Genomic DNA, 20,530 nt, shown 5'->3' on the forward strand with positions numbered 1-20,530 from the left:
AGGCTGATTGGTCTGTAGTTGCTAGGATCTGTTTTTCCACATTTTTGTGTAAGGCGGTGATGTTGGCTGATTTCCAAGCAGATGGCAGATGACCTTGAGCAAAAGAGAGGGTGAAGAGAACAGAGAGAGGGAGTGAAAGAGCGGAAGAAAAGGATTTTAGGACCCGTGGGCTGATGCCGTCGGGTCCAGTTGCAGAATCAGAGTCGAGGGTTGACAGAAACTTTTCCACCTTGTCAGGAGGAAAGGACACAGAGTCCAGGAGCAGCTGGGCACGACTGGGTACGGTGGGTACAGAGAGGGATGGGTTTGGGACACAAGATTTAGAGGCAAACACAGAGTTGACGCATTCAGCTTTTTCACATGCGGAGTCAGCTGTGTAGCCATTTGAGGGGTTAATGGAGGGGATGGAGGAGGAACAAACACCAGAAACAGATTTGACCAGACGCCACCAGGATTTGGAAGAGGGAGACAGATAAGAGTGTTCGGTCTTGAGAACGGAGAGATATTGTTTCCTGGCTCTCCTGAGGGTGGACACACACTTGTTTCGGGCTTTGTGAAAGGAAATGAGATATCCTTCCATTGGATTTGTTTTCCAGGAGACAAAGGCAAGTTGTTCCTGGGCAACAGCCTCACCACAAGATTCCATGTAACATGGATGGGAGGAAGAGTATGACAACTGAAGACGAGACGGGATAAATCTTTGCATGAGAGAGCGAGCAATTTACTTTGGAAGAATTCCCAGGATGAGTTGATGTCAGAGGCGGTGGAGATGGGAGACCAGTCCAGATGATTGATGGCTGCTTGAAGACCGTGCCAGTTGGCCTGAGTGAAATGCCAGACTTGTCGACGCTGAGGGGGCTCCCTGAGAATGGTCAGAGAGATGTCCACTTTAACAAGCACATGATCAGATGAGCCGATTGGAGCAGAAGAGCAGCAGACATTTTCAGGGAAGTTAGTCATAACCAAGTCCAGAAGATAAGATGCTCCGTTGACTGAGATCCGGGTCGGGAAATTGACAGATTGTGTCAGTCCCATTGAGTCACAGAAGTCCTTTGCTGAGGAGCCATGGCTGGTGAGAGAGGAACCCACACCCAACCAACTGGTATGGTGACAATTGAAATCACCACATATGAGGAAGAGAGAGTTAGGATGAGTAGATAGAAGTTGGTCCATATTATCAGACAGTGAGATGTAGATGGAGTCATCACTGTTTGGTGGACGGTACAACACACATATATGAACAAGAGTTGGGAGCCAAGGGGAAGCCATAGCCAGAGGTATTCCTGGGGGTGTGGTGGAGAGAGGGCAATGCAGGGCCAGTGCAGGTTTTAAAAATTTGACCTCAAGGTGACCATTGACCTAAAAAAAATCAATAGGCTTCTCACTTGTGACTGCCTCTACAACTTGGTAACGTTTCATGACGATCAGGTTGGAATTGTAACTTGTGGGCAATTCAAAAACAGAAACAAGAAATCTGTCGTGCATGGAACGATAATTGGGAAATCCCTGAAAAAGTTGTTGGCCTTTGGCTGATGTTGACCTTTTGGCCTATGTTGACAGAAAATAGGTGGCTGAATTCATTCTCCTGGTATGCAAATCTTCTTTAAATTTCAAGTGAATCGGATAAAAATTGAGGATTTTAGAAATCTGCTAATATTGTTGACCTTTGGCCTATCCTGACCTTTTGACCTCAAAATCAATGGGTTTGTTTTTCCACATGGCCAACTCTATGATTTGGTGAGGTTTTGTAAAGATCAGTGGTTTGTGCCCAGGGTTTGTGCCCAGTGCCCCAAAAAATGTTAATCCACCTCTGCCTGACTGACCACACACTGACTGACTGACTCACTCACATATACACTCACTCACTGTGAATCACTCACTCACCCACTGACTAAGTGACAACTCACTCACACAACAACTCATACTCACTGACTCACTGACTGACTTCATCACATACTCTCTGACTGTCTCACTTACAGTCACGTGAAAAAGTAAGTACACCCCATGTAAAGTTTTGACTTTTTCAACATATTTCAACATACAGCTATTTGATCTTCATTTCCACAATACTGATAGATAAAGGTGATATAATATAACAACTATCATGAAACATTTACATTTTGTAGTCCATTGTATAATTTAAATAAACATCAATGCAAATTTCGCATGTGGAAAAAGTAAGTACACTCCAACATTTATCAATACTTCAAATACCTAAAATTAGAATCAGGTGCACCAGCTCAGGTGCAAATGATGAGAACATCATCAGAGAGGATCTTGGAGGAACCTGTCTTATTTAAACCTCAGACATTTAGTTTGGTTTTCTCTTTGTTGTTGAAGTGTGCGGCATCACCATGCCCAGATCAAAAGAGGTCTCTGATGCCTTCAGAAAGAAGGTTATAGATGCCTACGAGTCTGGGAAGGGATTTAAAAAGATCTCCAAACAATTTGAAATCAATCATTCGACTGTCCAGAAGATCATCTACAAGTTGAGAAGATTCCAAACAACTGCCAACTTGTTCAGGCCAGGCCGACCCAGCAAGTTCAGCCCGAGAGCAGACTGCAAGATGCTGAAAGAAGTCTCTAAGAACCACAGAATGTCATCAGGTAGCTCTTGCCACTGTTGATGTCAAAGTGCACGAGTCTACCATCAAAAAGAAGCTGCACAAATTTGATCTACATGGGAGGTGTGCCAGGAGGAAACCTTTACTGTCCAGAAAGAACATCGGGCAAGACAAAAGTTTGCAAATGAACACCTAGGCAAAGACCAGCACCTCTGGAACAATGTGCTCTGGACAGATGAGTCAAAGGTAGAGCTATTTGGCCACAGTACCAGAAGACATGTTTGGCGAAAACCAAAGATAGCATTTGAACACAAGAACCTGATACCAACTGTAAAGCATGGTGGTGGAAATATTATGGTTTGGGGCAGCTTTGCTGCATCAGGGCATGGGCAGCTCACCATCATATAATCCACTATGAATTCTTCATTGTACCAGAGGGTGCTTGACGATAATGTGATGCCATCTGTCGGAAAGTTGAAGCTCAACCGAAGGTGGACCTTGCAACATGACAATGACCCTAAACATACCAGTAAATCCACCAAGGAATGGCTGAAAAGAAAGAAATGGAGGGTTCTGGAATGGCCAAGTCAAAGCCCGGATCTAAATCCCATCGAGATGTTGTGGGGGGATTTGAAACGAGCTGTGCATGCAAGAAACCCCTCAAACATCGCACAGCTGAAAGAATTCTGCATGGAGGAGTGGGCAAAAATTTCTCCCAGTCGATGTCAGAGACTGGTAGACAGTTATAAGAAACGCCTACTTGAGGTTGTTTCTGCCAAAGGGGTCAATACCACCTATTAGAGCCAAGGGTGTACTTACTTTTTCCACATGCGAAATTTGCATTTATGTTTATTTAAATTATAATGGATACAAAATGTAAATGTTTCATGATATTTGTTATATTATATCACCTTTATCTATCAATATTGTTGAAATGAAGATCAAATAGCTGTACGTTGAAATATGTTGAAAAAGTCAAAACTTTACATGGAGTGTACTTACTTTTTCTCGTGACTGTACACCCACTCACTCACTCACATGCACACTCATTGACTCACACTGACTCACTCAACTCAATGACTGACTCACACAATGCACTCACTGTCTGCCTCACTGACTCGCTCACTGACTTCTCAATGACTGACTGACTCACTGATTCACTCTGAATGTCTCTTAGACCCACTCACTCACTGACTCACTTCATTCACACTGACTCTCTCACACACACACACACACACACACACACACACACACACACACACACACACACACACACACACACACACACACACACACACACACACACACACACACACACACACACACACCGATGGATGGACACTGCTCGATCGATAAGTTTACTGGACTGAGGTCCAGGTGAGCTAAAAACGAGCTTGTTACCTGGTAAAAAGGAAGGCAAGTTTTAGGAATCCTTTTTAACAAAACACGAATGTCGGTACACGTAGTCATCGTGGGGAGTGTCACATTTATTTGATATCAATAAATAAATAAAAAAACGCGGAATATCAATTAATTATTTTAATTATAAAAGGGGGAAATATCAATTGATTATCTCATAATTTCTACCTCAAATTCAGTGTTACGTCACATAATGTCGGATATGATTTTACATTGATCATTTCACAGGGAAGCACATGATTATTAGATTCGATGAAACTTGTGTTGTAATGTAAATATACAATGTATTATACAAATGTACAATGTACAATGGAAGTTTGCACGTCACGGACGTTGTTACGGATGTTAACTTGTTACATTACGCATACACCGCCTGGTGGGTGATTATGGCATGCATGGTAATAAGGTGGGGATGTACTTCCGGCGTCACTTCCGGGCTGCACGTGGACCATGGCTTGCTTGAACTGACATCGGCTCCGTGTCCTTTTCCACAAGCGGCTGAATCAGTGATCGGGTCGGAACTTCTGAGGAAAAGGTTTGTTCGGAGTTTCTCATTTTATCTTTAATACTGAGAAATATATTCTGTAAAACGATCATTTGAAGCGATTCTTCATAATATTAATACTAATAGAGAGATCGGGCGAACATTGTGATTATACACAGCACGATATGACAAAGAGATGTGGATGGATTATGACGAAACGAGGGGATGAGTTGGGTGGAGGAGGAGGAGGAGGAGGAGGAGGAGGAGGAGAAGAAGAAGAAGAAGCTGATTAGATTTAGGTTCAGGTCCGAATCCAGATCCGGTCTATCAGTGGATACAAAACGTTACCTGTTTATCCTGTTGGAGGTTTGTGCGATCCGAGTGTCGTTCTACTTCGTTCCTTGTGAAACTAATACTGGTGTTGGCTTCATGTTTAATGTGGCTGCTTTAGTTTAAGATGTTAGGGTCACGCCGTTAAAATAACACCAGGTAGGTTGAGTCAGCTCGTCCTCCTTTTGAAGTCGGCAAAATGAGCACGAGGCTCCCGGAAACAGGGGGCACTGCATCAGCGGCGCGCCAAACTGGAAGTGTTTTTTTTTTTGAGGCAACAGGTCTTCGGTCACGTGACATAAATCATCAATTTTCAACATTCACTTAATGTGTATTTATATTTATATTCTTGGGCAAAATGCCAGGGGCATATAAAAGGCCCCTCTATATGGTACGTGCCATGTGGCAAACCATATAAAAGGCCCCTCTATATGGTACGTGCCATGTGGCAAACCACAGAAAAGAAGGGACATTCAAAAAAATTCGTGTACATGCTGGACTACCCTCATGTTATTAGGAGGAACCAAGTAATGCTCTAGTCTAGTGTCTAGATTAGGTTACGAAGTTCACATAAAGGGGCGCCCGACATCTGGCAAATGAAATACATTCATGTATCACGTCACTTCTTCATGCAGCTGCATGAATCAAATTGGCATTTTCCCCAAGAATGAATGCGAGCAGAACGGACAGCCCGACAAGCCCTCACCACATTGGACTAAATACAAAATAAAAAACAAACTTCTCTTTTTTTTAAATGCACAGTTTTGTCAAAAAAGGGTGACTTTTTATTAGAAAGGGGCTTCTGGTGTGTGTGTGTGTGTATATGTATATATGTGTGTGTGTGTGTGTGTGTGTGTGTGTGTGTGTGTGTGTGTGTGTGTGTGTGTGTGTGTGTGTGTGTGTGTGTGTGTGTGTGTGTGTGTGTGTGTGTGTGTGTGTGTGTGTGTGTGTGTGTGTGTGTGTGTGTGTGTGTGTGTGTGTGTGAAGGCAATTTTAAACAATCCAGAGACACGTGATTGTTTAAAACAGCTTCAAACACAATATATTATTGTTCCAATTGACAAAGCAAATAATAATATTGCATTTGTATGTAAAACATTCTACATTCAAACACTTTTGGAAGAATTGGGCTTAGACACGGGAATTTCAAAGACCTAAAAAATAAGTAACGATAACAAAACAGACTTGATACAACACCAGACAAAGCACTCAACGGTGAGAAGACTGCGAGTTCCGGATAAACACCATAAATTACCATTCATTTACTGCATCCCAAAAATGCATAAACACCCTTGTAAGATGAGGTTCATCATCGCAAGTAGAGAATGTATTTTGAAACCTTTGTCGGGCAGTATTACAGCGGCAATGAAACTAATCTATAAATGCTTCAAAAACTACCATGAAAAAGTGCAGTTTTATTCTGGTATTAAGAAATTCTGGATCATTGACAATTCCAAACCGGTAATCGACAGTATCCATAACATTAACAACAAGGGTAAAGCAAAATGTCTTTCAACCTTTGATTTTTCCACATTGTATGCAAACATTCCACATGACAAGCTGGTAACCGCATTGGACAGATACAGTACAATACATAAAGCATTTGCAGGAGGTAATCGAGTATACATTAATGTATATCAAAACAGAGCACACTGGTCTGTAAAGGATAATCAATATTCATGCAGTTTTTCAAAAAGTAAACTCAAAGAAAGTATTCGATTTCTGCTGAACAACAGTTTCTTTACATTTGGCAACAAGATGCTCCAGCAGACAGTGGGCATACCCATGGGTTCAGATCCGGCCCCTTTCTTTACAAATTTGTTTCTGCACATGTACGAGTTTGATTGGGTCCAGAACATGTGCAGGAATAAACTAACAACTGCACGAAGATGCGGAAACATCTTCAGGTTCATTGATGATTTGTTGGCAATTAATGATGGATTTATATTTGAGCAGCTTCATGATGATATTTATCCAAAATAACTTGAATTTAAAAAGGAAAACCAAACTTCCACTTCAGTTTCCTTTTTAGAATTACAAATTGACATCCATAATAATAAATTTCACACCAAATTATTTGATAAACGAGATGCATTTCCATTCCACATTGTCCGAATGCCTTTCTTCGACAGCAACATTCCTAAAAAGCTATTTTATGGTACGGTTGCAGGTGAAATAATTAGGACTGTGAGAGCAACCACACACAGCTCTGAACTGGTCAATAAATTACAACAACTAGTCAGACGTATGTTAGCGCAGGGAGCTGCAGTTGGTAGTTTAAAACAAGTTTTCTTTAAAATCACAAAACGACACCAAATCGAATTAGTGAAATACAATACGAATAGTAAAAATATCATTCATGAGATCTTTATGTAAATACAGTACAATATAATAATTAAATATACTACAAATCAATGTTGCTAAGAATCAGTGGCTGCTAGGATACGGCAGCATGCCAAAAACCGTTATAAATGACAGTTTGAACATTCGAAGTGTACAATATAATGTTATATTACAGTACAATATAATACAAGTACAGTACAATATAATATTATTCATGAGATCTTTATGTAAATACAGTACAATATAATAATTAAATATACTACAAATTAATGTTGCTAGGAATCAGTGGTTGCTAGGATACGGCACCATGCCAAAAACCGTTATAAATGACATTTTGAACATTCGAAATAGAGTTTGATAGAAAGGTAGGTGGTGTGGTCATGCTGTTTGGTCGATTGATGTATTTAAGGGTAAGATGTGAATGATTTAATGATATTATCATATTATAGAGTGTGTAAGGAAAGTTATAAATATATGATAACACATTAAATCCTATTGCGAGTAAAGTTGGAATAAGTGATGTTGCAATGATGGGTTGACTGACTGCCTGGATGCAACTGAGGTTGTGGATCCACTGATTTACCATCAATTGATGTGGATCCATGATCGAGGTTGTGGATTTTTTTTTTTTTTTTTTTTTTTTTTTGTATACAAGATCGAGGCTCGTGAAAGAGCGAACATTAATCACACAGAAAGACAAACCGACACATAAAACATATAACATCGGGAGCGGTAGACAAGATGGGGAGAGAGGGGGAAGGACACAAACACAACATTTGAGAGCAGGGACCGAGAGACATGGAGACATCGAGAGATCTGAGAGAGGGCGAGGGCTTTGGGGGGGGGGGGGCATGGGAAGGGGGCGGTGGGAGAGGTATAAAACATATGGACACTGCCAGGACTTCCAGGAAAGAAGTTGGAATTTCAAACAAGGTGGATCTGGGGTGAAATTAGCGGGGGTAGAAAAGATCAAGGTTTTGGATGGGGGAAGATAAGAGATGGTGGTGAACAGCTGTTTTTAAAGACCTGGAGGGAGGAGTGGGATTGAAGGGAGTGAGGGAGTTTGTTCCAGAGGCGGGAGAAAAGAGGAATGAAAGAGTGAAGGTGAGCAGAGAGCCGAGATTTCGGCAGTTTAACCATCAGAGGGTTGCTGGCAGATCTTGTGCGACCTGTAGGAATATTTGGGGGACAGAGCACAGAGAGAGCTGGGGGTGCAAGGCCGGAGAGGAGTCGGTAGAAGACAGAAAGACCACCTACCTGCCTGTGGTGAGTGAGTGAAAGGCCCTCAGAGATAGCTTCATCGCGGGAGGTTCCAATAATTCTGAAAGCTTTGGTTTCAACAGCGTGAAGCCGAGCTAGGTGTGAGGCAGGAGCACCGGCCCATAGGGGAGAACAGTATTCCATTGAGCTGCGGATGAAAGCCTTGTATGTGGTGAGGAGCTCAGGTGTGCCGAGGAAGGACTTCGCACGACGGAGGATGCCCAGTCGGCGACTGGCTTTGGAGGCCAGCTTGGAAATGTGGTTTTCCCAAGAAAGATCATGGCAGATAGTGAGACCCAAAATCTTGAGCGACAGAACTTCTTGGAGAGGATTGTTGAGAAAGTAGATGGGAGGGTTGTCCAGTCGATCTTTTCGGAGAGACATAGTAAGAGTGTGAGATTTGTCAGGATTGAAAGACATGTTCCACTTGTTTGACCAGTCTGTGATTTTGTCCAGGTCTTCAGAGAGTGAGGAGGCAGCAGACTGCCGATCTGAGGGAAGAGGAATGGAGCGGCAGAGAGTGGAGTCATCAGCAAAGAGATAGAGAGGATTTTCGAGAGAGTCAGAGAGATCATTGATGAAGACCAGAAAAAGCACGGGGCCCAGAACACTGCCTTGGGGAACTCCAGCCTGAACAGGAAGAGGAGATGAGAGAAACCCATTCAGGGCCACACGTTGACGACGACTAGAGAGGAAGTCCGCCAGCCATGCGTGGAGATTTCCATGGATACCAAAGGAGGAGAGTTTGGTGAGCAGAGCGGGGTGCCAGACCGTGTCGAAGGCACGTGATATGTCGAGGGAGACAGCTCTAATTTCCTGTTTGGCATTGAGGACCTCCATCCATTGTTGAGACAGCAGAAGCAGCATGTCCAGAGTAGAGTGACCTGGTCTGAAACCAAATTGATGATCAGAGATCAAGCCATTGGAGAAGAGGAAAGATTTCATATCCGAAGCAATGATGGATTCCATGACTTTGCTGATAATTGGGAGAAGGCTGATTGGTCTGTAGTTGCTAGGATCTGTTTTTGCACCTTTTTTGTGCAAAGTGGTGATGTTGGCTGATTTCCAAGCAGATGGCAGTTGACCTTGAGCAAAAGAGAGGGTGAAGAGAACAGAGAGAGGGTGAGATAGAGCAGCAGAGCAGGATTTTAGGACCCGTGGGCTGATGCCGTCGGGTCCAGTTGCAGAATCAGAGTCGAGGGTTGACAGAAACTTTTCCACCTTGTCAGGAGGAAAGGACACGGAGTCCAGGAGCAGCAGGGTATGACTGGGTATGGTGGGTACAGAGAGGGATGGGTTTGGGACACAAGATTTAGAGGCAAACACAGAGTTGAGGCATTCAGCTTTTTCACGTGCGGAGTCAGCTGTGTAGCCGTTTGAGGTAAGGGAGGGGATGGAGGGGGAACAAACACCAGAAACGGATTTGACCAGACGCCACCAGGATTTGGAAGAGGGAGACAGATAAGAGAGTTCGGTCTTGAGAACGGAGAGATATTGTTTCCTGGCTCTCCTGAGGGTGGACACACACTTGTTTCGGGCTTTGTGAAAGGAAATGAGATTTCCTTCCGTTGGATTTGCTTTCCAGGAGACGAAGGCAAGTTGTTTCTGGGCAACAGCCTCACCACAAGATTCCGTGTACCATGGACGGGAGGAAGGGTATGACAACTGAAGACGAGATGGGATAAATCTGTGCATGAGAGAGAGCAATTTACTTTGGAAGAATTCCCAGGATGAGTTGATGTCAGAGGTGGTAGAGATGGGAGACCAGTCCAGATGATTGATGGCTGCTTGAAGACCGTGCCAGTTGGCCTGAGTGAAATGCCAGACTCGTCGACGCTGAGCAGGCTCCCTGAGGATGGTCAGAGAGATGTCCACTTTAACAAGGGCATGATCAGATGATCCGATCGGAGCAGAAGAAGAGCAGCAGACATTTTCAGGGAAGTTAGTCATAACCAAGTCCAGAAGAGAAGATGGTCCGTTGACTGAGATCCGGGTCGGGAAATTGACAGATTGTGTCAGTCCCAGTGAGTCGCAGAAGTCCTTTGCTGAGGAGCCATGGCTGGTGAGAGAGGTACCCACACCCAGCCAACTGTCATGATGACAGTTGAAATCACCACATATGAGGAAGAGAGAGTTGGGATGAGTAGATAGAAGTTGGTCCATATCATCAGACAGCGAGATGTAGATGGAGTCATCACTGTTTGGTGGACGGTACAACACACATATGAACAAGAGGTGGGAGCGAAGGGGAAGCCGTAGCCAGAGGTATTCCTGGGGGTGAGGTGGAGAGAGTGCAGTGCAGGGCGAGTGAGGAAGAGAGTTTTTGATAAAGATAGCAACCCCGCCTCCAGGACGAGGCTCAGGTCTATCGTACCGGAGGAGGGAGTAGCCCGGGAGAGATACTATGGAATCAGAGACATCATAAAGGTGGAAAGTTTCTGTTAAGCAGATCACGTCTGGTTTGACAGAAGCAACCTGTATGGAGAGATCAGTTAAGTTTGAACGAAGGCCCCGGATGTTTGAGGTCCATACCGTTAATGAAGAGGAAGGGGGAGCATCAGATACAGAACAGGGGGGAGGAGGGGTAGGGTAAGATGTGGAAGAGGTGGAAGAGGTAGGGAGAGCTGTTGAAGGTGTGTCAGAGATTTCAGAATAGCTCGGAGAAAGGGAAGGATGGGGCGGACAAAAGGTTTCATGGTGATTGGGTGAGCCACAATGAGGTGTTATTTGAGGAGGGGGAAGAGCGAGGCAGAAGGTTGGGGGAGATGGAGGTGAGAGTTTGAAGGGGGAAGAAGCGGGGAGGACGCTTTGAGGAGGGGGAGTGAGAGGGGGGAAATTGAGAAGCAATGAGGGTGGGGAGATTTGAAGGGGAGTGGTGAGGGGGGAGTTTGGGAGGGAAGGGACAAGGGGAGGGATTTGAAAGGGATGGGATATGGGGGAGATTTGGAGGGGAGGGGTGAGGCAGGAGTCTAGGAGGGGAGGGGCGAGGGGGCGTCTTGGCGGGGAGGGGTGAGGGGGTAGTTTAGGAGGGAGGGGGCAAGGGGGGAGATTTGAAAGGGATGGGTGATGGGGAAGATTTGGAGGGGAGGGGTGATGGGGAAGATTTGGAGGGGAGGGGTGATGGGGAAGATTTGGAGGGGAGGGGTTATGGGGAAGATTAGGAGGGGAGGGGTGAGATTGGATTTTTGAAAGTGTACGATTTATGGGAAACGAACATTTATTGCAAAATGAGTTTCTTGTGACCTTCGAGTTAAAAATACGTTTTAGGACGCTGGATGGAGGATGGAGTGCAGGAGAGTTTAGGGAATGTAGAAAAAAGGCACTATAGGAGATGGATATTTTTTTTGGGATGAATTGATTTGGTGAGCAAGTCGAAAGCAGCCTTTTAAAGAAGAAGAAGAAAAAGGTGTTATAAAATATGACGGAATACATAACTTGAGGGGAAAGTGTAAACATTGAAGGTTAATGAGTGAAAACTATCTGGGGAAATGGGGGAGAAACACGTGGTCGAAGAACGAACGAACGAATAAGAATGAATAAACGAATGAGAAAAGAGAAGGAAATGTGTTTTTTTTTTTTTTTTTTTTTTTTTTTTTTTTTTTTGAGTTGAGATTTACACAAGGAAGTAGGCTATGGGTGAAAAGACTGGGAATACAGAGAACGAAAGTTATTGGATCACAAACGACGGACCACTGAGAGAAAAACAAAGCCTCAAGGTTGTACAGTGCATACTGTACAAGGCCTCAAGACACGACACGACTTAACACGATTTTCAATACAGGTATGAAAGATTTGCACCGAAAAATCTTCGTCGGGACACAATATACGTACAACACCATAAATAAATACAGTTTTAACGAAAATACAAATGGGAACAATCACTTAACTTCGATTTCAAATCGTTCGCGACGGGGCAAAGGCCTTGCTCGCGACACGGCAAACAGACGGTCAATTTATGAAAGATAAACACCGAGAAACAACCAAAGTTGCACACAATAACTTCACACACCGAAAGATAAACACAGTTTCGACAAAATACAATTGTGAACAGACTTAACTTCGATAAACGTGGAGCACGTGTGGAGCTTCGAAAATCCCTCCCACCGTCTCCGAGATCCGCCGTTTGGAGAGGTCCTGGGCTGAAAGGATTGAAACCTCGAGGAAGAACGGTGCCCAGCTGATGATCCATGCAGTCGGGAAACAAATCGATTGCTTACATTTTAAGGTTCTTGCTTTCGGTGGAGAAACTATGTTTGAGGTTTACAATTTAAATAAAGTTGAATATGGGATGTTGTAAAATTAACATCATTTAAAACAATCCTTTAAATTATTTAAGTTTAGGAACAACCGATACTGTACAATTAATTAAGTGTGTGTGTGTGTGTGTGTGTGTGTGTGTGTGTGTGTGTGTGTGTGTGTGTGTGTGTGTGTGTGTGTGTGTGTGTGTGTGTGTGTGTGTGTGTGTGTGTGTGTGTGTGTGTGTGTGTGTGTGTGTGTGTGTGTGTGTGTGTGTGTGTGTGTGTGTGTGTGTCTCTGTGTGTTAAAATTGGCGTATTATTTATTTATCATTGAAAAAGGAACATATTTCATTTATCACTCATTTTGGGAACTCAAATGGTTAGTGTCATGTTCAAATTTGATGTGATGGTCGATAACATCTGGTGATGATGTCACGGCCGACACATTTTTGCAGGGCTTCGGTACCTCAAAATTTGGCCCAATACAACTGTGTACATTACTCATAATGATGCTGAAAATCAGGTTGAAGAATTAATACGTTTTAAATACGAACAAACTGCATTTTGTTTATCGTTCAAGACTTCATTCAAGACGATATAAAAGATTTGAAAAATAAAGAAAAAAATTATTCAACCCAGATGGGACTTGAACCCACAATCCCCATCTTGAAAGTCTAATGCCTCATCCATTAGACCAATAAAGGGGCGCCAATTTGATTCATACAGCTGCATGAAGAAGTAAATCTATTTTATTTGCTAGATGTAGGGCACCCCTTCATATGAACTTTTCTGGAGCATTACTTGGTTCCTCCTAAGAACACAATGGTTGTCCAGTATGTATATCAAATTTTTTGGAATGTCCCTTCTTTTCTGTAGTTTGCCACATGAGACATACCATATAAAGGGGCCTTTTCTATGCCCCTGGCGTTTTCCCCCAAGAATGCGTCTTCTTGTAACATGTTGGAATGATAAGGTGGTGCAATAGCCACTGGATAAAATGGTGGTAAATACTGGAATAATTTTGCATTTACACCTTTAAACCTTCAAATTAAATTGAAATACATAATATGCTGTCTGTCTGTGAAACGTCTGTCCAGGGGAGTGGCTACACCCAGTCTGGGAGGGGCTTCAAAAACAAATATCCACCTTATTTTTTTATTTTTTTTGTACACAAGATCGAGGCTCGTGAAAGAGCGAACATTAATCACACAATTAGTGATACCGACACATACAACACAAAATAAGGGGAGTCCTAGACGAGATGGGGAGAGATGGGGAGAGAGGGGGAAGGACACAAACAGAACATTTGAGAGTAGGGACATCGAGAGAAATGTGGGAGGGAGAGGGCTTGGGGGGAGGTAGGAGAAGTATAAAACATATGTACACTGCAAGGACTTCCAGGAAAGAAGTTGGAATTTTAAATAAATGTATTTGGGGTGAATTAACAGGGGTAGAAAAGATCAACGTTTTGGATGGGGGAAGATAAGAGATGGTGGTGAACAGCTGTTTTAAAGATCTGGAGGGAGGAGTAGGATTGAAGGGAGTGGGGGAGCTTGTTCCAGAGGCGGGAGAAAAGGGGAATGAAAGAGTGAAGGATAAGCAGAGCGCCTAGATTTTGGCAGTTTAACCATAAGAGGGTTGCTGGCCGATCTTGTGCGACCTGTGGGAATATTAGGGGGACAGAGCACAGAGAGCTGGGGGAGCAAGGCTGGAGAGGAGTCGGTAGAAGACAGAAAGACCACCAACCTGCCTGCGGTGAGTGAGTGAAAGGCCATCAGAGTTAGCTTCATCGCAGGAGATTCCAATGATTCTGAAAGCTTTGGTTTCAACAGCGTGAAGCCGAGCTAGCTGTGAGGCAGGAGCACAGGCCCAGAGGGGGTAACAGTATTCCATTGAGCTGCAGATGAAAGCCTTGTATGTGGTGAGGAATCTCAGGTGTGCCAAGGAAGGACTTCGCACGACGGAGGATGCCCAGTCGGGGACTGGCTTTGGAGGCCAGCTTGGAAATGTGGTTTTCCCAAGAACGATCATGGCAGATAGTGAGACCCAAAAGCTTGTGTGACAGAACTTCTTGGAGAGGATTGTTGAGAAAGTAGATGGGAGGGTTTTCCAGTCGGTCTTTTCGGAGAGACATAGTAAGAGTGTGAGATTTGTCAGAATTGAAAGACATGTTCCACTTGTTTGACCAGTCTGTGATTTTGTCCAGGTATGCAGAGAGTGAGGAGGCTGCAGACTGCCGATCTGAGGGATGAGGAATGGAGCGGTAGATAGTGGAGTCATCAGCAAAGGGATAGAGAGGATTTTCCAGAGAGTCGGAGAGATCATTGATGAAGACCAGAAATAGCACAGGGCCCAGAACACTACCTTGGGGAACTCCAGCCAGAGCAGGAAGGGGAGATGAGAGAAATCCATTCAGGGCCACACATTGCCTACGACCAGAGAGGAAGCCCGCAAGCCATGTGTGGAGATTTCCATGGATACCATAGGACAGTGGTTCTTAACGTTTTTAAAGGTGCCGAACCCTAAGGAAACCCACCGAAAACTCACGGAACCCCTCAAATTTGACCAAAAAATTAAGAAGAATTGCATCTTAATGCGTTTTCTGTTCTTCTTTTCGGAAAGCAATCTGGGAAATGCGTGGTTTTGTTTTGGCAAGGGCCACCCTCAAATCATTTTTGCATGCAAGCCTACTCCTTTTCTTTGTTTTAATGTCCACCAGTTTCGAAAACGCATGCTCGCAGAGATACGTTGTGACGAACGGCATGAGGATCTCAAGGGCAATTTTGGCGATGTGAGGATACCCTTCCATTTGGCGGCACCAAAACGTTGAGAACGTTGTTGTGCCGAAGAGTCGTTGTTGAGTCTGGCTCTGCTGAAGTTTGATGAGGTCGTCGAGGTATTGGTCGTTGACATCTGCCGTTGCAACGTCGAAAGTAAACGGCTGCCGCACCCATGCTGGGTATTGCTCTTGGTCGGGGAAGTGGCCGTCGAATGACTTTCCCAGCTGATCCAAGTGCATGGCAATCGCTTGCTTCAGCTCCCCCAGTACAGCAGTGCCTCCAACTTCAGACTCGTCTTCGATCCCGCTCACGCACTCGTCCAGTAGCGAAAACTTCGCAAAGTTGTCGTTCTCTGTTCGCCACCTCCACAACGGTAACTTCTTTCGGAAAGCGCTCAGCTTTTCTTCAGATTCGATGACATTCACTACATCGCCCTGCATCTGGCAATTGAGATGATTGAGTGCATCGAAGATGACAGCCAAGTACGCCAATGCAAGGATGAACTCTGACTCTTGGAAGTGTGTTGCATGGCAATGCTGGTGTTCTCGCAAAAACGGAGCTAATTCTACACGCAAGGCAAAAACACGGCTCACTACCTTCCCTCGTGATAACCATTGAACGTTAGAGTGGTAGAGAAGGACTTCAAATTCATAGCCAATTTCATTGCACAGCTCTTTGAAGATGCGATGATTCAGAGCACGGCTTTGCATGTAATTCACAGTTTCAACGACGATTTTCAGAACATTGGCCAGTTTTGGAGGCAGGGTTTTTGATGCCAGCGCGTGTCTGTTGCCGGATGCAGTGCATGACGATGATGTGTGGTGCATCGGCCTTCACCAGTGCTCCAATACCGGAGTTGCATCCCAGCATGGCTGGAGCTCCGTCCGAGCAAACTGCAGACACCATGTTCCATGAGAGGCCGTTGCTTCTGAAGAAGTCGTCCACAAGCTTCTTCATGTCACCTGCCTCCGTCGTTGTTGTGAGAGGTTTGCAGAACAGAAAGTCTTCCTTGATCTCGTCTCATTTGACATAACACACAAATAAGATGAGCTGGCTCAAATTCGAAACGTCGGTGGTCTTGTCGAGTTGAAGGCTGAATTTTGTCGGGCTCGCGACTAAATCTGCAACTACCTGGGCGAGGATTGCGTCGCTCATGTCGTCGATTCTACATTTAATGGTGTCATTTGAGAGTGGAACGAGAGACAACTTGTTTTCAGCAGCTTTTCCCAGCATGATGTTGGCCATCTTCAATGCGGCCGGTTTGATGAGTGTCTCGCCAACGGTGTGCGGTTTGCCCTGCTTTGCGATCAAGTACGCAACTTCATACGACGCGGTGAGGATCGGTTTGTCAATTGGAACGAAGCCGAGAGTGGGCAAGGTAGCACTTGTGTCGAATCGGACTCTCTTCAATTTGAATTCATCCAGCATTGCATCTTTGTACTGCCCCTCGCCGTGCAGTTTTTTGAAGTGTTCCCTTAGTTTTGCTGTTGCGAGGTTGGAGTTACTCAACTTGACATTGCAAAGAATGCATTGAGGACGCTGACTTCCATCCCATTCCATCAAACACGTGAACCTGTACCGCACGTAATCCTCCGACCACTTCCTTTTTTTGCTCGACATACTGCAAAAAAAAAAAAAGTAACAAACTGATCTTCATTGAGTTCGGGCAAATAATTATATGACAAAAATTAAAAAGGGAACATGCTTAAATATAATCAGTACCCCTATGAAAACTGAGAAATTTTAACGAAGAAAACATAACTTATAGTTACGATGACGCGATTTATTATCTACTCAACTCTGTCACCTCAAATCCCATTATAATATTACATAGAAAACTGTGAATTGTTAGTTTTTAATTATGACCAAAGGAGTTATATCACCTCCACCTAATTTTCTGAGTAATTCAATCATATTTTATAATCACCATCCACTTTTGACTTTAATATAACTCTGAACCCTCCCTGCATATCCACAAACATTTCTAACTTACTTTTCAATTAATCAGTAACTCCAAAGTAAGGCGCGACCAATGACGCACAGCACACGGCAAGCTAATCAAGGCTATTCACTGGAATTTCCGAACACCTGCAAAGTCCAAAATCCAGTAAGTAAGTAAGCAAGTAAGCATCATCAACAGAATAATTAGCAAGTTGCTCATTGATTCAACTTACGACAGTCAGTGTGAAACAACTTATCTTAAACACAGACCAGAGAAACCATGAATGGGATGGGAATACAATTACAAATAACATTTCCATTCGTTCGTAACATACACAACAAAATAATACTAATAATAATAATAAGCGTAATTACACTTAGATTCAAAATTGATACAAAACTAAAAACAAAAAAAAGAAATTGCAATGCTTTTCGGAGGACCTCCGCCGAACCCCTGAGACTGGCTCACTGAACCCCTGGGGTTCGGTCGAACCCAGGTTAAGAACCACGGGAGTAGTTAATGCATGGTATGGTCTCCTAGAAAGGCAGTGATAACAGAACCAAGAGATAAGTTTAAATTATGATTAGATAGGTACCTGGAAGCTTTAGAGATAGAAGAGCATCGGGATATTGGCAAGACGTTTGTGACTTGAGTAGGGATTGGGTGATTGTGTGCATCTGAGTGGAGTGACGTGTCTGTGGGAGGTCTCGTCAAGGGATGGTGTGTGTTTGATGTTGTGTGCTTGTCATCCACGAACAGCCATCACCCAAACCTATCCCCTCCCACACTGCCCCCCCCCCCACCCCCACCCACCTCTGAAAAAATAACACAAAATATTGCTTTTCTCTTTTTTAATTTAAACAATTAAAATAATTGTATTTCCCCATTTGTATTTGATGTGCTTGGTATATCCCTGGTCGTGCCACATCATCTCAGGCACATGTCCCCCCTCATTCCCCAAATGAAACTGCATCGTTTTGGCAGATAATCTTGGTCTGGTGTTGGTGTGGTGCAGCATAATGAGCCGAATGGACTCCTAGTTTACTCGGGGTTTATTTTTGTTTCTGTATATAAAAACTCACATTCATTAGATGCTGATTGATAAGAAAACTTACAAAATGGGACACAGCGGTGAACAAACTATGGAAAAGCCCGCATTTATTGGATAATATAATTGATTGGATTGGCAATGGAAATAACTCACAAAAATTCCAAACAGAGTAAAGAATATAACAAGCATAACTTTTCTGTGATTAACATAAGCATTGTATCCTTGGCAGGTCATCAGTGAAATGAAGAGCTTCTTCGAATGGCTCAAGTCCCGAGGCCTGAGAGCAGAAACAGCCCAAGCGGTGATAGATAAGCTTGGAATTGAGAATCGGAAGGTTATTCGGGCTTGTACTGAGTCGGATGCATTGCGGACCGAGATCCTCTCTCTCTCCAAAGAGAAATTACAATTTGCAATGTATACTGACTTCTGTAAATTTATGAATTCTTTTTCGAAGCCGCAAGATGTCCAGATTGCTGGTTCTTCTCTTTTGGGAAGCATTTTCGTCAACTTGGAGAATGTTATTCGGGAACTTTCCAGTTTGTGTGAAAAGATTTTCGGATCCCAAAATGTGCACCGGGACAACGTTTCTGGGTTCTCTGGAATCGAGTTCAGTGATGTCTGCAGCCTCCGCTCTCAGCATGAAACATCAAGACCCATGTCTGGTATGTGACATTTTTAATACGACATCGCATGTCAACAAATATCTTGATCTTCTACCATTGTTTTTTTGTGTTCTTTTAACTTGTATAATCTCTATTGGTACAGTTTTGTATTGTCTAATATGAATGGGTTTTTGATGTGGGGTACAAGGTAACGATATACGTACTTTTTAGCTCAACTGGAACATATTTCCGGGGAGCTTATGGGATGGCGCGTCGTCAGTCTGTCCGAAAACTTTTAACCTCTTCTCCAAAACTGTTGATGGGATTGTGACCAAACTTGGCTAAGATTATATTTTCTGTGTTGGAACTCAAGTTTGTTCACGGCATTAAAAAAAAATGGAGGTCTCAGGGAGTCTACTGGGGGTCAAAGAGGGTCCAGGTTTGACCCAATGCAGCCCCCCAAATTAGAACTACACAGATGATTTCGATGAAACTTGATCACAACCTTCATCACCCGTGATGTACCAAAGTTTGTTCACGCCCTGAAGTGCTTACTTCAACTATTAATAAAGTCAACCTCTTTGCTGAGCTTTTGCTACAAACTCCACACTTGAAGACCACAGACAAACAATGCCTGTTTGCCCTTCCCGTATTTATACCAGGCTTTCCACTATCATCAGCACACCCAGGAAAGATGCTAAGATTATTCAAAGGCCTGACATTTGAAAATCTACTGCACCAGATAGAATCCCTACAATTGCTTTGAAGATGTGTTCACTTGAGCTATCTTCTGTTCTCTCAAAACTCTATTGCTTGTGCATGTCAAAGTATGTGTTTCCACTTAGCTGGAAGCAGGCTTCTGTCGTCCCTGTCTTTAAAGGCAACAGTGAGTAATCAGATCCTTATAACTATCGGCCTGTTAGCCTTCTAACCATTATGACCAAAGTCTTTGAGTCCTTGATAGAACAACTTATGACTCATCTGGAAACCCACAACCTCCAAACTGATGTTCAGTATGGCTTTAGACAGTCAAGGTCTACTGGTGATTTTCTATCCCGAATCACTGAATAAGTGAATGGGACTTCAGATCATTGTGGAAAAACCAGGGCTGTTGCTCTCGACATCTCAAAGGCTAAAATAATCCGACATTTCTTGAAAATTGCTTAATACAATCACTGACTTCATTCTAAATCGTCAAATATCTGTGGTACATGAGGGACAGTAATCCCCTTTCCGTAATACGAATGTGAGTCCTCAGGTGTCTGTCTGTCTGTGTTAGGTCCAATATTGTTCATGTTATATACACAAAGAATTAAGTTAAGCACCCCCCCCGTTTTTTTACAACCTCGCACATTACAAGTTTGTTGTCGTCAAAACAGTGTAATATACCCATGATATTGCTATATTTTCTGGAGAAGTGATATTATGGTCACATAAAAACATAACAATCATGCCGTTTTCAATATTTTATTCTGAATAATTTAAGGTGAAATTTTTTGGGAATTTTAGGCATATTT

General features: G+C 43.5%; 1 protein-coding gene across 3 annotated transcripts in view; it reads left to right on the top strand.

Annotated features, from left to right (window-relative positions):
- Positions 1–4,333: 4,333 nt before the first annotated feature.
- Positions 4,334–20,530, top strand: part of LOC144889522 (uncharacterized) — a 37,538-nt gene continuing 21,341 nt past the window's right edge. For 2 of the 3 annotated variants that reach the window (XM_078770082.1, XM_078770081.1), the window contains exons 1-2: positions 4,334–4,518; positions 18,641–19,073. In XM_078770082.1, the coding sequence (XP_078626208.1) occupies positions 18,653–19,073 (421 nt within the window). In that variant the 5' untranslated portion in view covers positions 4,334–4,518; positions 18,641–18,652. Of the gene's footprint in view, positions 4,519–18,640; positions 19,074–20,530 lie in introns of those variants that run through there. The other variant, XM_078770080.1, reaches the window with a different exon arrangement.

The sequence above is a fragment of the Myxine glutinosa genome, chromosome 1 (assembly GCF_964187855.1).
Source record: "Myxine glutinosa chromosome 1, kmMyxGlut1.1, whole genome shotgun sequence".
Lineage (NCBI taxonomy): Eukaryota > Metazoa > Chordata > Myxini > Myxiniformes > Myxinidae > Myxine > Myxine glutinosa.